Source organism: Salvelinus fontinalis, chromosome 12, assembly GCF_029448725.1.
Source record: "Salvelinus fontinalis isolate EN_2023a chromosome 12, ASM2944872v1, whole genome shotgun sequence".
In the NCBI taxonomy this organism is placed as follows: Eukaryota; Metazoa; Chordata; class Actinopteri; order Salmoniformes; family Salmonidae; genus Salvelinus; species Salvelinus fontinalis.
Genome location: NC_074676.1, coordinates 23,490,327 through 23,508,310, shown reverse-complemented (window position 1 = coordinate 23,508,310; position 17,984 = coordinate 23,490,327). Strand labels below are relative to the sequence as shown.

At 40.3% G+C, this 17,984-nt stretch overlaps 1 protein-coding gene across 1 annotated transcript; it reads left to right on the top strand.

The window, feature by feature from the left end:
- Nucleotides 1-996: 996 nt before the first annotated feature.
- On the top strand, nucleotides 997-3,414 carry LOC129867011 (apoptosis-associated speck-like protein containing a CARD). Its single transcript, XM_055940099.1, has 5 exons — nucleotides 997-1,093; nucleotides 1,195-1,477; nucleotides 1,886-1,948; nucleotides 2,370-2,618; nucleotides 2,849-3,414. The coding sequence occupies exons 2-5, from the start codon at nucleotides 1,204-1,206 to the stop codon at nucleotides 2,866-2,868; spliced, it is 606 nt and encodes a 201-aa protein (XP_055796074.1). The 5' UTR covers nucleotides 997-1,093; nucleotides 1,195-1,203; the 3' UTR covers nucleotides 2,869-3,414.
- Nucleotides 3,415-17,984: the final 14,570 nt, after the last annotated feature.

Below are 17,984 nucleotides of genomic sequence, written 5' to 3'. Positions count from 1 at the left end.
ACACCACTGTTGTTAAACAACAATTTGTAAGAAAGTAAATAATGTTTTTCAAATTAATCGCATGTCTTTTCCTGGTTGCTTAAGTGTTCAGACTGCCTACCGAAGACAGCGAACTAGGACCCGGACTGGGATTTGCCACCAGACAAGTCATACAAAAACCTTGACATCTGAATCTTTAATGGTTTTACTATAAGATTTTGAAAAAATGTGGGAATCACAGGCGGCTGGTGAGGAGAGGGCGGCTCATAATAAGGGCTGGAATGGAGTAAATGGAACAAATGGAACAATCTAACACATTGAAACCATGAATTTGATGTGTTTGATACCATTCCAGCCATTACTATGAGCCCATCCTGCCCAATTAAGGTGCCACCTGTGGTGTGAATGCTGCCCATGTCTCACCATTATGCTTGTGAAACATATTAATTTGAAACATTTTATTGTGATCCAACAGTACACCTGTGAAATATAAGAGTGCCAATGTGATGAGTGTTCAGGTCCAGGTGGTGGATATGACGAGGTTTTACTCAGTGTAAAGTTGCGCTTGATTCTACAGAATCACTGTGTAAACGCATATCATCCCTACATTATATCTGTCTTCTATCACCTTAGACCAGTATTCACAAGCAGCACATGGAGAATATTCTTTGCTATTTAATGTGATATCATCTTTATGTATTGTGATTGTATAAGTAATTGCCTCTGAGGACAAAATTATCTGTATCTAAATCTGACCTGTATTAACTCTGATCACCACTAGATGGTAGTCACTGACCAGATTATGTGGAATTACATTTCTATCCAGAAAAGTAAATGTGCATTTGGTAAAGAATAGTTATGTTGTATTTGGTGAAGCCTGTAGAACTGAGACCAGTGGGGCAGACGGCAAAGCAGGATCAATTATTTCTGAGCTAGATCAACGTGCTCTGAATAAAACCTGTCAGTACATGTCTGTATATAAAGTCTTAACTGTGCACTTGGAAGTCACCCCCTCTGATTCAGATAAAAAGGGGTGGAGAATGTAAGAGAACTGAAAGTAAAAAAACTTGAGACAAAGCGTTACTGGGAGTTATCTGTCCAACACAGACACATTGTAAGTACCTGGGTGTATTGGGTAAAATAGAGATTGACTCCAATTTTTTGCTTGTAGTAAAGTTTTATTAGTTTAATATATTCACTTTTGACCCATTCTAGTGATCTACAATGGCCACACCCGTTCCACAGCGGCTGCTGGCTACCCTAGAAAAACTAGACAAGGCTACATTTGAGATCTTCCAGTGGAACCTGATGCAGGAAACACTCGAAGGCTTCACTCCCATGTCAACCGCCAGACTAGAGGACGCTAACAGGCACACAACAGTGAGTAAGATGGTGCAGGCCTATAAGAAAGAAGGTGCCATGAAAATCACACAGAAGATCCTGGAGAACATGGGAATGAATGATCTAGCAGATAAGTTAAAGACAGACGGTGATAAAGGTAATTCAGAATTGATTACAAATACTGTATGCAACAAATGTACTTTCATGTGCATTTTAATCGTTCATTCACATACTGTAAAAGTAAATATGTAAATGTCTTGTTGATAGTTGAACATTTTAGAGGCAGTTTCCTGGACACAGATAATTAAGCTAAACCTGTACTAAAAATAATTTTCAATGGATATTCGCCATTGTTCTTGCTTTTTATTCCAGGAGTAGGCTTTAAAAAAAATCTGTGATCAGAAAGGTGCCCCTGAGTGTAAGCCTACTTGTGCAATAAAGTAAAAGCAGAACTGTATGCCATTCATCAATATGTGCTTTATTCAACTCAGGCTACAATACAGAACATGTATTCGATGTTGATTCTTTACAAACCATGTCATGGAGAGTCTCTCTCTCTTGCCAGATCAAGCTGCTACTCCACAGTCTAGCCAGGATCAATCTGCAGTCATGGAGACAAAGCAGTATGGTAATGTAACCTGCCTTGTTTGCATGGGATTTATGCTGAAATATTACTGAACTAGTGTTGTAAGAAGATATTACAGAAAAATGTAATTAAATAATTACTGTAATTGACCAGATTCACACAGAGGAATGATGAATAAAATGATGACCTGAAATAAGGAGTCTATCAATCTGCAAGAAAACAGTATGCAAATTACTGAGGAAATATGGCATGCTCAACTCTTAAAAAAGCTTTGTTGGGTGCATATATGAAATGCATTTTAATAACTCAGATTGTGAGTACTGAATGTCATTTTCATTCAGGAAACAAATCTGATGCAAGATATTTCGGTCTCACCTGTATAGTCCTGTACACTCACGGTTATATTCACTGAAAATAAATCATTTTTTAAGGTTGTTTGAGTAACAAATGTTCTCTAACCCAGGTGCACAATTTGTGGATGATAACATGGAAAAACTTGTTCAAAGGATTACCATGGTGATGCCAATAGTAGATGGCCTATACCAGAAGAAAATGATCCATGATGAGGATTACTCTGAAATTACTGTGGCCCAAACCAGTATGGCAAAGATGAGAAAGCTGTATTTGGCCCTGAAACCAGGAGGAGCGGTGGCTAAATCAGCCTTTTACCAAATTCTACTGGAACAACAATCTCTTCTCGTCGAAGAACTGGGTAAGCTCTTCTCTCTCCTCTTTTGGTATAATAAGTATCTATCAGTAAAATATATGTGTATTCCAGTCCCTGCTCCCCTGGAATGAGCTGTAATGTTGATTATCTATAATGAGTTTGAATAGAGAAGGGGATGGTTTGTTATGGGGCTGCAAAGTTCCCCCTAGCCACCCTGTAATTCTTAACCCTGCACACAACTGATTATTTCCCTTTGTTTTCCTATATGACTACAGGTGGGGTTGGCCAGAAATGAAGTCATATCTTGAGCGGGTTCTACAGTTTTGGTCTGGACTGACTTTTTTTCAAATCTCACACATTGCCTCAGAAATATTGGGTCTTTCACAATACAGTTGTCAAACAACAATGTGTAACAAAATATATTTAAAAAAAAAAATATCGAATCAGACCATGTCATTTCCTGGTTGCTTAAGTGTTCAGACTGCCTACAGCGAACTAGGACCCGGATTGGGATTTGCCACCAGACGAGAAGTCATACAAACACCTTGACATCTGAATCTTTAATGGTTTTACTATATAAGATTTTGAAAAACAGTGTGTGTGAATCACAGGAGGCTTGTGAGGAGAGGACGGCTCATAAGGGTTGGAATGGAGGAAATGGAATGGTATCAAACAGATTGATCTATGAGCTCGTCCTCCCAAATTAAGGTGCCATCTGTATCGGGAATGCTGCCAATGTCTCACCATTATGCCTTATACATACATGGAAACATATTCATTTGAAAAAAAAAATGTTGTGATCCAATACTACATCTGTGAAATAAAAGAGTTAGTCAATGTGGTGAGTGTACAGGTCCAGGTGGTGGATAGGATACATTTTTACTCACAGTGTAAAGTTGCTCTTTATTCGACAGAAAATCACTGTGTAAACACAAATCATCACTACATGTGTACTTTATAACTGTGTCAGCTCGGAGAGCAGCCCATACAGACCTGTATTTACAAGAAGACAATTTAGTTGATCCTCTGCTCTTTTAAAGATGGACTGAAAGCGTTTTAGCAACAGGACATCTTATCAAAATCTGTTTGTATACACCCCCATTTTCTGGAAAGCGAGCACTTAGATACATGGTCATTTTCATGAATTCTTAGAATGTTTGGGAATTATGTATACTAAGGAATTTGTGAAAATTCAATAGCAATATAGAGTGGGAACGTGGCCACACGTTTGGACAATAAATAGACACTGCAGTAAATTTAACCTAATAAAAACATCTGTCTAGTCCAGGACAGGAGTCTACGCTCCATAGACAATCTGAGTATTCAGTATTCAGACCCCTTATCTTTTTCCACATTACAGCCTTATTCTAAAATTGATTAGATTGAAGAAAATAAATATCTACACACAATACCTCACAATGACAAAGCAAAAACTGTTTTTTTAGAAATGTTTTGCAAATGTATTACAGATAGTACAGAAATACCTTATTTACATAAGTATTCCGACCCTTTGCTAAAAGACTCAAAATTGAGCTTAGGTGCGTCCTGTTTCCTTTGATCATCTTTGAGATATTTCTACAACTTGATTGGAGTCCAGCTGTGGTAAATTCAATTGATTGGGCATGATTTGGAAAGGCACACACCTGTCTATATAAAGTCCCACAGTTGACAGTGCATGTCAAAACAAAAACCAAGCCATGAGGTGGAAGGAATTGTCCGTAGAGCTCCGAGACAGGATTGTGTCGAGGCACAGACTTGGGGAAGGGTACCAAAAAATGTCTGAATCATTGAAGGTCCCCAAGAAAACAGTGACCTTCATCATTCTTAAATGGAAGAAGTTTAAAACCATCAAGACACTTCCTAGAGCTGGCCGCCCGGCCAAACTGAGCAATCAGTGGGAGAAGGACCTTGGTCAGGGAGGTGACCAAGAACCCGATGACCAATCTGACTGAGCTCCAGAGTTATTCTGTGGAAATGGCAGTAACTTCCAGAAGCACACACATCTCTACAGCACTCCACCAATCAGGCCTTTTTGGTAGTGTGGCCAAACAGAAGCCACTCCTCAGTAAAAGGCACATTACAGCCCACTTGTAGTTTGCCAAAAGGCACCTAAAGGGATCTCAGAACATGAGAAACAAGAATCTCTGGTCTCATGAAACCAAGATTGAACTCTTTGGCCTTAATGACAAGCGTCACATCTGAAGGAAACCTGGCGCCATCCCTATGGTAAAGCATGGTGGTGGCAGCACCATCCTGCTTGGACGTATGTAAGCGCAGGGACAGGGAGACTAGTCAGGATTAGGGAAAGATAAACGGGAAAGATGAACGGAGCAAAGTACAGAGAGATCCTTGATGAAAACCTGCTCCAGAGCACTTAGGACCTCAGCGTAGGGCCAAGGTTACAACAGGACCTTACAACAGGACAACAACCCTAAATTCACAGCCAAGACAACGCATGAATGGCTTGGGGACAAGTCTCTGAATGTCCATGAGTGGCCCAGCCAGAGCCCAGACTTGAACCCATTCGAAAATCTCTGGAGAGACCTGATCCAACCTGACAAAGCTTGAGAGGATCTGTAGAGAAGAATGGGAAAAACTCCCCAATTGCAGGTGTGCCAAGAAGACTAAAGGCTGTAATCACTGCCTTAGGTGCTTCAACAAAGTACTGAGTAAAGGGTCTAAAAACATATGTACTGTAAATGTGATATTGATGTTTTTTTGTGGCAAAAATATGTAAAATCCTGTTTTTGCTTTGCCATTATTTTGTGTAGATTGATGAGGAAAATAAACAATTTATTCAGTTTTAGAGTATGTATGTAAGAGTTTAGAGTAAGTATGTAATGTAACAAAATGTGGAATAAGTCAATGGGTAGGAATACCTTCCGAATGCACTGTATATGCCAACAAGAAATGCGCCACAATGGCCTGTCATCATTCACTTTAAACTGTACTGTGTGTTCACAGGCAATTGCAACAGCTCAACATTAGATCCTTACTACGCATTCGGCAAACGCCACAAAATACACTTGAATGGATTTCTGTAAATATGTAGCTAAATACCACTCTTACATTTGGGAACTTTACAGTCCTATTGATCAAACAACCGTAAAAAGGTAGGCTATCTTTCCCTATGTGAACATCAACAATAGCAAGATAATCAACTAAAGCTAGCCAGAGCAAGATGAGCTAAAATCTAACAAAGGAGCATTAGATAAACCCTCTCAAACTTCTTCAGCTTTTGTTGACCTTCAAAATTGCACTTACAACCGATGGGGAATATCCTGCTCGTCCTTCTGCAGTTTGCTGCCAATTCATGCGTTATCCCAACAAAGCACACAAGCTAACAGGCTAAAGTTGGCTAGCTTGCTGGCTAGCAACTTCCAGACACAAATGACAGAACACCTCACTGACCATTTTTATATGGACCATTTGTGACTAACTAGTGCTTTTCTTGCCTACATTTACTGACACCGGCCATATTCAGCAGGTCTTGCGCGCTCGTAAATTCATCAGTTATTCTGCGCTCTGGCCCACTCAGACAATAGTAGATAGCTAGCCAGAGTGAATTTGTAAAAGCAAGAGATATGCTAACTAGCTAGCTAGCAAATCTTTTCACATTTCTTGCTAGCTAACCAAATGACATGTACATCACTAATTGTGTAGCCCCCGAAAAGCGATAAGGGAAAAAGTCACTCATTAATCCACTCCTCCAATGACATGAAGTCCACCTGGCGGCTAGCTAGATAGCGATCTAGCTAATGTTAGGCTCTGTGTTTTTAGCTTGCTACTACATAAATAGATACGCTACATGTAGCATATTAGCCACATTATGACTGACTTGTGATCATTGCCCTTGCTAGTTTGACATTCGTCCGTTTTTGTCCAAAACATTAAGTCATTGAAACTGAAACAGGGCCTTCCAAATAGAGGCAGCAAACAATGTACCAGGCCAGCTGTGTTTAACAACCTGGTAGGAATATCTTTTGGACTACCAAGAAATGTATTGGTGAATTACTGTATATTAATCATGAATTGAACTTCATCCATCTATTCTTCCAACAATGCCTTAGAGTACGTCATGTAATTTTGAGTCAAATCTAAGCTATTTTTAAAACCTCTAAAGTTGGTTTTGTAGCTTAAACCTGTTTGGGATAGGGGGCAGCATTTTCACGTTCGGATGAAAAGCGTGCCTAGAGTAAACTTCCTGCTACTCTGGCCCAGAAGCTAATATATGCATATTATTAGTAGTATATGATATAAAACCCTCTGAAGTTTCTAAATCTGTTTGAATGATGTCTGTGAGTATAACAGAACACATATGGCAGGCGAAAACCTGAGAAAATTCCAACCAGGAAGTGGGAAATCTGAGGTTTGTAGTTTTTCAACTCATTGCCTATCGAATATACAGTGTCTATGGGGTCATATTGCACTTCCAAAGGCTTCCACTAGATGTCAACAGTCTTTAGAACGTTGTGTAGAACGCTGTGAAGTGGGGGAGAATGAGAGCTGATTCAACCAGAGGCCTGCCAGAGTGCCATGAGCTGATCACGCGTGCACACGTGAGAGCGACCTGCGTTCCATTGTAATTCTAAAGACAAAGGAATTCTCCGGTTGGAACATTATTGAAGATTTATGTTAAAAACATCCTAAAGATTGATTCTATACATCGTTTGACATGTTTCTACAAACTGTAATCTAACTTTTTGAACTTTTCGTCTGAACTTTCGCCTGGACTTGCCCGCGCCTCATGAGTTTGGATTTGTTTACCAAACGCGCTAACAAAAGGAGGTATTTGGACATAAATTATGAACTTTATCGAACAAAGCAAACATTTATTGTGAGTGCATTCTGATGAAGATCATCAAAGGTAAGTGTAGATTTATAAAGCTATTTCTGACTTTTACTGACTCCACAACATGGGTTGTTTTTTTGTCTGAGCGTCGTACTCAGATTATTGCATTGTGTGCTTTTTTCCGTGAAGCTTTTTTGAAATCTGACGCAGCGGTTGCATTAAGGAGAAGTATATCTATAATTCTGTGCATAATACTTGTATATTTTATCAAGTTTATTATGAGTATTTCTGTAAATTTATGTGGCTCTCTGAAAATTCGCCGGATGTTTTCGAGGCACAACATTACTGACCATAAAGCGCCAATGTAATCTGAGATTTTTGGATATAAATATGAACTTTATCGATCAAAACATACATGTATTGTGTAACATGAAGTACTATGAGTGCCGTCTGATGAAGATTATCAAAGGTTAGTGATTAATTTTATCACTATTTCTGATTTTTGTGATTCTTCTCTTTGGCTGGAAAATGGCTGTGTGTGTTTTTGTGACTAGGCTCTGACCTAACATAATCCTATGGTGTACTTTCGCTGTGAAGTATTTTTGAAATCGGACATGATGGGTATATTTACAGGAAGTTAAGCTTTATTTTGTGTATCGCACTTGTGAATGTATGAAAGTTAAATATTTCCCAAAAATATTTTTGAATTAGCGGTCCTGCTGCTGGGTTGTTGCCCTCCTACGGCCTCCTCCACGTCTCCTGATGTACTGGCCTGTCTCCTGGTAGCGCCTACATGCTCTGGACACTACGCTGACAGACACAGCAAACCTTTTTGCCACAGCTCGTATTGATGTGCCATCCTGGATGAACTGCACTACCTGAGCCACTTGTGTGGGTTGTAGACTCCGTCTCATGCTACCACTAGAGTGAGAGCACCGCCAGCATTCAAAAGTGACCAAAACATCAGCCAGGAAGCATAGGAACTGAGAAGTGGTCTGTGGTCACCACCTGCAGAATCACTCCTTTTTTGGGGGTGTCTTGCTAATTGCCTATAATTTCCACCTTTTGTCTATTCCATTTGCACAACAGCATTAGAAATGTATTGTCAATCAATGTTGCTTCCTAAGTGGACAGTTTGATTTCACAGAAGTGTGATTGACTTGGAGTTACATTGTGTTGTTTAAGTGTTCCCTTTATTTTTTTGAGCAGTGTATATCCCACGACCTGGAGATGGCCAAATTTCAAATCCTTGAAGAGTTGTCAACGGAGAGAAACTTTTTAAAAGAAAAGTTGGCGTCAGGTCAGTCTCATTATTTACCGATGTTGCCAATTACTTCAGGGAAAGTTGCTATAGTTTCAAAGGATAAGTCTGTCGAGTAGTAGTATTGGGTTTTATTGGTATCTCGCAGTCATAAACAAAAACTTTAACCTTTCATTGCTACCCATCCCGGATCCGGGAGCATCCTCATCAAAAAAGCTGACTAGCATAGCCTAGCCTAACGCGACAGGGATATCATATAATATAATTTTCATGAAATCACAAGTCCAATACAGCAAATGAAAGATAAACATCTTGTGAATCCAGCCATCATTTCCGATTTTTAAAATGTTTTACAGCGAAAACACAATATGTATTTCTATTAGCTAATCACAATAGCAAAAGACTCAACCAAAAGACTCAATATTTTAACAATTTTTCTACCGCATAGGTAGCTATCACAAAACCGACCAAATAGAGATATAATTAGTCACTAACCAAGAAACAACTTCATCAGATGACAGTCTTATAACATGTTATACAATAAATGTATGTTTTGTTCGAAAATGTGCATATTTGAGGTATAAATCATAGTTTTACATTGCAGTTACCATCAAAAATATCACCAAAGCAGCCAGAATAATTACAGAGAGCAACGTGAAATATCTAAATACTCATCATAAAACATTTATGAAAAATACATGGTGTACAGCAAATGAAAGATAAACATCTTGTGAATCCAGCCAATATTTCCGATTTTTTAAGTGTTTTACAGCGAAAACACAATATATCATTATATTAGCTTACCACAATAGCCAAACACACAAATGCATTTATTAGCAGCAAAAGGTAGCGATCGCAAAAACCAGCAAAAGATATAAAATTAATCACTAACCTTGACCAACTTCATCAGATGACAGTCTTATAACATCAGGTTATACAATAAACTTGTGCATATTTAGAGCTGCAAACCGTGGTTATACATTGTGAATATGTAGCATCGATTCACCAAATTGTCCGGAGCTATTTTGGACACTCACCTAATCTGACCAAAGAACTCATCATAAACTTTACTAAAAAATACATGTTGGACTGCAAATGAAAGATACACTCGTTCTTAATGCAACCGCCGTGTTAGATTTAAAAAAATAACTTTACCATAACAAACAGCTTACGTTATAGCGAGACAGCGCCCGCAAAAAGGGCGAATAAATGGACTCAACATTTTCCACAGAAATACGAAATAACATCATAAATTGTTCTTACTTTTGCTAAGCTTCCATCAGAATCTTGTACAAGGAGTCCTAGGTCCAGAATAAATCGTTGTTTGGTTTTAGAATGTCCTTCTCTCCTGTCGAATTCGCTCCACAATTCTAGCCAATGTTGATGACGTTCCCAATTTCTCTCGACGCAGAGAACGGAAAACTCCAAAAATCCCATTAAACGTTGAATAAACTGATGAAACTCGGTTGAAAAAAACAACTTTATGATGTTTTTCTAATATGTATCAAATAAAAACAAAGCCGGAGATATTAGCCGTGTATACCGAACACTTATCATAAGACAATATGGAGGTACTTCCCGCGCCTTGGTAGACAAAGGAAATACTGGACACGTCATTCCAAGAGCTCTTGTTCGACCTCAGATCAAGCTAGACACCCCATTCCAACTTCCACTGCCTGTTGACATCTAGTGGAAGGCGTATGCAGTGCATGCATATCCATAAATATAAGGCAATTCAATAGGCAGGCCCTGGAACAGAGCATCGTTTTCATTTTACTCACAGATATAATTCAAACAGTTTTAGAAACTTGAGAGTGTTTTCTATCCAATAGTAATAATAATATGCATATTGTACGATCTAGAATAGAGTACGAGGCAGTTTAATTTGGGCACGATTTTTTCCAAAGTGGAAACAGCGCCCCCATATTGACAAGAAGTTTTAAGGACGCAATCACTTGTAAAAATGAACTCAATGCCACAGATAATTCAATTAAGGTTTTATTTACTAGCCTAAAGAAGGTGAGACTCTCCACTGGTCGATTTACATGAACACCTATACTTGAACTCAGCAAATACAACAGTAGAGTGAAGACTCTTGAGGACAATATGGTCTTATCGATTGACAGGAAAATATGAGAGGCCACACACACACACACACACTTTTCAGCCATGAAATTATAGGTTCATCCACCAGGAGTTGCCAGTGGAATAGGCTATCAGTATACATACAAATGTAGACAATACAGCGACAGTATTACTCATGATACACTACATCACCAAAAGTATGTGGACACCCCTTCAAATGACTGGATTTGGTAATTTCAGCCACACCTATTGCTGACAGGTGTATAAAATCTAGCCCACAGCCATGCAATCTCCATAGACAAACATTGGCAGTAGAATGCCCCGTACTGAATAGGTCAGTGACTTTCAACGTGGCACCATCATAGGATGCCACCTTTCCAACAAGTCAGTTTGTCAAATTTCTGCCCTGCTAGAGCTGCCGGTCAACTGTAAGTGCTCTTATTATTAAGTGGAAACGTCTAGGAGCAACAACGGCTCAGCCATGAAGTGGTAGGCCACACAAGCTCACAGAACAGGACTGCTGAGCGTTTAAAAACGTCTGTCCTCGCTTGCACTACTCACTACCGAGTGAAAATAAATAAAAATATTTAACCTTTATTTAACCAGGCAAGACCATAGAGTACCATAGATGTCTCAAGTTTTGAGGGAGTGTGTGTCACGAGAATTTTCAAACCCAATGATGATAACTCAACAATCACTATAGCTATGACCAATTCCCAGAGGTTGTAAGGCCCTGGTTAATAGAAGAATTTTGACAAAGTCTCAGAATTCTGCAAAAGGTTAGTTCTTTATTCAGAGAGTACTCTGAAGTAAAAAATGCAAACACAGTCATTTTATAACTCCCACCCCACCTACACACACGCACCTACACACCTACACACACACACACACTTTTCTACCAGCCTGGTAGTTTCGAGCCGTTCCTCTCCTCGGTAGATTAGGGGCCTTGGAATAGGCCTCTTTCCTGTTGTCAGTTTTCAGAGTTATCCCAAGTTGACAGTTCAGTTGGCCTTGAATGTCTCAACTCTACCCAGCTCATATTGTGAAATAGTAACACAATGGTCTAGTCACACACATTATTAAAATATGACTCTAACACATTTCATACAATTATATGATTTCAGGGTGCGCACAAATAGGTCTGACTATTCCGAGAGGGAGGAATTAATGGTTAATTATTTGAGTAGGTCAGAGAGGTGTTGAGGAAGTTGGGAACGCCCTCTAACATGTGAGACCTAATATTCTATCAAAAGTCATAAAAATAATTATTCTGAATTCCTAGGAGAGAACAACGAGAAGGTTAATTGCCAATGGGGAGTAAATCCTCAAGGGAGGTTCCGGGATTAACCGGAGATGAGAGATCTATGGAGTCTAAGGATAAAGGAACATTTATTTCGGCCCAAAATGGAGAAAAAAGTATGAATTTGATGGACGTTTAGATGTAGAAAAGCAAGAATTAATGATAAAACAGATATATAAGGTATGTAAGGACAAGACAGGGAAGCAACAGGCAGAAGGGACAGATACAGCTAGGGTGTGGCTAGTTGAAGCCAGAAAGAGAGAAAAAGGTCAGGCGCCCACAGCCAGACTCAGAGGAGGAATAGAAACGAAAGAACAGAAAGGAGCAGAGTATCTAATAGTAACTATCGGGGTAATTGTAGACCAGCATAAGGGAGGATTTAAGGGTAGGAAACCTGGGAAAGACAGTGGTAAATGGACCGGGAACGATTGGAAATGTTTTAATTGTGATAAAACTGGCCATTTTGCTAGAGACTGCAAGGCACCCTTTTCCAGCTGTCATAAACCAGGGCATATTTCCTGAAACTGTAAGACCAAAGGGAAAGGCAGGAGAGAGGATAAGGGGACATACAGAAAGATAGAGAGAGAGACAGAGACAACGAGAGCTAGAGTAGAGAGATATGGAGATGAGACAGCACCAACTTTTTAAAGGTTTTAGATTTGTTAAACAACAGGATTCGCAGGATAATTGTATCTAAGGGTAGCGCATTTTCAATTAAGTACATATAAACATTGAGGAAGTTTAAAACTAATGATTTGAGGGAGTACAGTGGAATTATCATTATTATTAGGTTTTGTTTGTAGTTAACTTTTGGGTTTCTGAATCGGTGTAGTATAATGAATGCTGACGAAGTGTTTGTGTTTTTCTGGGAAAATGGGGGTTTCATTATCTCTCTTTGGAATGTTTCCTGCGGCTATAATCTTGGGGAGAGTGAGTGAGATAGAGGCCGTAAACTACCAAATTAAAAAGGCCTGGCAAGTTTTTGTTTGTTTTACCTTAGGGTTTACAGATACCCACACACAACACATTGTGTATAACTGCATGTTGGTATTTAAAAAAAAAATGCTATGTTTGATTCGTGTGTACTATTTCTTTTGGGATTGGTGAGTTTTTCCTTTTGTCTTGGTGCCAAGGTATCTTAAAGGGGCACACACAATTTTAGAAGTTTTTATTTTCTGAGTTTTAATTAAACACAAGTTATTTTCATAAAGGAATGTTCTGGGAACCTGGGATATAACATGTAGGAAATGTTTGACAGTCTTTAATTTGTCTAATATAGTAAGAAACACTTATTTGAAGGGTTTGTATGACCTATGACCTCTATCATGACTTTCCATTGGTTTGATCAGCCTCATTGGAAGGCTATTTGGATAATGAATTTAAGGTAATTTGTAATACTGACTTTAAGGTAATTTGTGTAATTGATAATTATGATGGAGTTTAAAGTTCTTAGAGATATTTGTAATTTGGACCAATGAGAAGAATGAAAGGGCATTGCCTTTGACTAAGGGTAGGCTTCCTTAAGTCTATTTTTCTATGACCATAAGGGTACAATCATTTTTCTTTGGGGAGTTTTTCGGGGTAGTGATTTTAATTGGATTATGATCATTTAAATTTTGTTTTATCTTGTGACCAGTAGTAGTGTTTTTTTTATATACATTACTCTCATGGAGAGTTATGTGTTAAAAATGGGGCGAAGGTGGGTTTATGGGTTTATGCCAGCAGCATACCACCCTGCATACCACTGCTGGCTTGCTTCTGAAGCTAAGCAGGGTTGGTCCTGGTCAGTCCCTGGATGGGAGACCAGATGCTGCTGGAAGTGGTGTTGGAGGGCCAGTAGGAGGCACTCTTTCCTCTGGTCTAAAAAATATCCCAATTCCCCAGGGCAGTGATTGGGGACACTGCCCTGTGTAGGGTGCCGTCTTTCGGATGGGACGTTAAACGGGTGTCCTGACCTCTCTGAGGTCATTAAAGATCCCATGGCACTTATCGTAAGAGTAGGGGTGTTAACCCCGGTGTCCTGGCTAAATTCCCAATCTGGCCCTCAAACCATCATGGTCACCTAATAATCCCCAGTTTACAATTGGCGCATTCATCCCCCTCCTCTCCCCTGTAACTATTCCCCAGGTCGTTGCTGCAAATGAGAACGTGTTCTCAGTCAACTTACCTGGTAAAATAACGGTAAAATAAATAAATAAAAATAAATAAAAAATTGTTATAAGGTTATTTTGAAACTCCCACTATTTTGGTTTAAGGAATGTTTAGTAACCTAGCTAAGTTTTATTTTCCCTTAGGTAGTTAGCTGTTGTTGTATTTAGATGATATTTCCGTGTGAAATTTAACACAAGGCTTTGAAATTGATATTATAGTATTATTATATTTTTGTTGTTGAATAAGGTTATAAAGTTTGCTAGAATACGTTTTAATTATGGTAGACTTAAGTATTTAGGACATACGTTAAGCCAACAGGACAGGGAAATAGATGAAGCTAGAAAAACAGGGATTTTATAAGCGTTAAAATTAATTATGAAAATAAATATGATGCAGTTCTTAGGGATGGCAAATTACTGTAGATAATGGATCCCACACTATGTAACATATCAAAGTATTGATGAGACTGATTTAAGATTAACCCATGTTATTGTTATTGTTGGATACGTACGTTCCAAGATGGCGTAGCAGTGTAGACGTGTTTGTTTAGTCCTCTCGTGTACGTTTGTATTTTTCGTATTTCTTGTATATATATATATATATTTTTTTTTTTCTATCTCTTTTCGATTTCTAATTCGATTATACCTTCCGGTAATCTACCTCACCCAATGTGATACGGAATCGCTATTATTTTTAAACTTTGGAACACATTCAAGAACCCCCAGTAGCTAACCAGCTAATCAGCTACAAGCTATTTAGTAATTTTTAGCCGCTGCTAGCAGCTTTTACCTTCTGCACAGACACCAGCCCTGTTATTAGCCTGGATATTACTCACCAATTTACCAGCATCGGACTGTCTCTCGACAACAACGCCGGATTCCTGCCGTAATCCCTGAGCCACTACTTCTGATCCTCACAGCTAGCTTGCAGCTAGCGCAGCTAGGGCCACTGCCACGAAGCTAGCACCAGTTAGCAAACACAATTCTACAATTACAACCTCTCTTTCGCCATCGCCATCCGGCTTGGATTCTCTGTCGACACGACCACGTCTGGTCTGCAGACGAATACCCCATCCGCTGTGCCCTCAACCGGCCTCCGTCTGAGCAGACCCCCTCCGTCTTAGCAGACCACCCCCCAGGCTACTAACTTTAAACGCTGCGTGCTAGCTTAGTGGCGGCTTCCCTGCTCCATCTACGGCTGCCCCCTGGACACTATGATCACTTGGCTACATAGCTGATGCCTGCCGGACTGTCCATTAATTCACGGTACTCCATTCTTTTTATTTGTGTTTTATCTGTCGGCTCTGTGTTTTAACTCAGGCTCTGTGTGTAGTTAATCCGACCCTCTCTGCCTAGTCGTCGCCATTTTTACCTGCTGTTGCTGTGTTAGCTGACTAGCTGCTGTTATCTCACCTGTTGTTTTAGCTAGCTCTCCCAATCAAGACCTGCAATCACTTTATGCCTTACTGTATGTCTCTCTCAAATATCAATATGCCTTGTATACTGTTGTTCAGGCTAGTTATCATTGTTTTGGTTTGCAATGGACCCCGTAGTTCCACTCTCCGTACCTCTGATACCTCTTTTGTCCCACCTCCCACACATGCGGTGACCTCACCCATTGAGACCAGCATGTCCAGAGATACAACCTCTCTTATCATCACCCAGTGCCTGGGCTTGCCTCCGCTGTACCCGTGCCCCACCATACCCGTCTGCACATTATGCCCAGAATCTATTCTACCACGCCTATAAATCTGCTCCTTTTAATCCTTGTCCCCAACGCTCTAGGCGACCAGTTTTGATAGCCTTTAGCCGCACCCTCATCCTACTACTCCTCTGTTCCTCGGGTGATGTGGAGGTAAACCTAGGCCCTGCATGTCCCCAGGCACCCTCATTTGTTGACTTCTGTGATCAAAAAAGCCTTAGCCTCATGCATGTCAACATTAGAAGCCTCCTCCCTAAGTTTGTCTTACTCACCGCTTTAGCACACTCTGCCAACCCTGATGTCCTTGCCGTGTCTGAATCCTGGCTTAGGAAGGCCACCAAAAACTCAGAGATTTCCATACCCAACTATAACACTTTCCGTCAAGATAGAACTGCCAAAGGGCGAGGAGTTGCAATCTACTGCAGAGATAGCCTGCAAAGTTCTGTCATACTTTCCAGGTCTATGCCCAAACAGTTCGAACTTCTAATTTTAAAAATTAATCTCTCCAGAAATAAGTCTCTCACTGTTGCCGCCTGCTACCGACTCCCTCAGCTCCCAGCTGTGCCCTGGACACCATCTGTGAATTGATCGCTCCCCATCTAGCTTCAGAGTTTGTTCTGTTAGGTGACCTAAACTGGGATATGCTTAACACCCCAGCAGTCCTACAATCTAAACTAGATGCCCTCAATCTCACACAAATCATCAAGGAACCCACCAGGTACAACCCTAAATCCATAAACATGGGCACCCTAATAGACATTATCCTGACCAACTTGCCCTCCAAATACACCTCTGCTGTCTTCAATCAAGATCTCAGCGATCACTGCCTCATTGCCTGTATCCGCTACAGGTCCGCGGTCAAACGACCACCCCTCATCACTGTCAAACGCTCCCTAAAACACTTCTGCGAGCAGGCCTTTCTAATCGACCTGGCCCGGGTACCCTGGAAGGATATTGACCTCATCCCGTCAGTTGAGGATGCCTGGTCATTCTTTAAAAGTTACTTCCTCACCATATTAGACAAGCATGCTCCGTTCAAAAAATGCAGAACTAAGAACAGATATAGCCCTTGGTTCACTCCAGACCTGACTGCCCTCGACCAGCACAAAAACATCCTGTGGCGAACTGCAATAGCATCGAAGAGCCCCCGCGATATGCAACTGTTCAGGGAAGTCAGGAACCAATACACGCAGTCAGTCAGGAAAGCAAAGGCCAGCTTTTTCAAGCAGAAATTTGCATCCTGTAGCTCTTACTCCAAAAAGTTCTGGGATACTGTAAAGTCTGAATGAACTTTAGGAGACGGCCCTGGTGCTTGCTTGACTTTCTTGGGCACCCTGAAGCCTTCTTCTCAACAATTGAACTGCTCTCTTTGAAGTGATTGATGATCCGATAAATTGTTGATTTAGGTGCAATCTTACTGGCAGCAGTATCCTTGCCCGTGAAGCCCTTTTTTGCAAAGCAATGATGACGGCATGTGTTTCCTTGCAGGTAACCATGGCTGACAGAGGAAGAACAATTATTCCAAGCACCCCCCTCCTGTTGAAGCTTCCAGTCTGTTATTTGAACTCAGTCAGCATGACAGAGTGATCTCCACCCTTGTCCTCGTCAACACTCACACCTGTGTTAACAAGAGAATCACTGACATGATGTCAGCTGGTCCTTTGTGGCAGGGCTGAAATGCAGTGGAAATGTTTGAATGGGATTCAGTTCATTTGCATGGCAAAGAGGACTCTGTAATTAATTGCAATTCATCTGATAACTCGTCATAACATTCTGGAGTATATGCAAATTGACATCATACAAACTGAGGCAGCAGACTTTGTGAAAATGTATATTTGTGTCATTCTCAAAACCTTTGACCACGAAGGTACTATCCTGGACACTTATCTCCAAGCAGCATTTTTTGCATTTATATCCCTGTAGCTGTCAGCAGCTGTGTAAAAAAACATGGTTTTGATGATACTGTGAAAATGATTCTCTCCTCCATGTGTCCAACAACCACATGCGACTGTCTGCAACACGTGTGTAGATACCGGGATTCAGTATAGTTGTGTAGCTGCTCAAAATGTTATGCAGCATTGATGCAATGACGCAATCGGCGTGATCAAGGCTTTAGAGGGA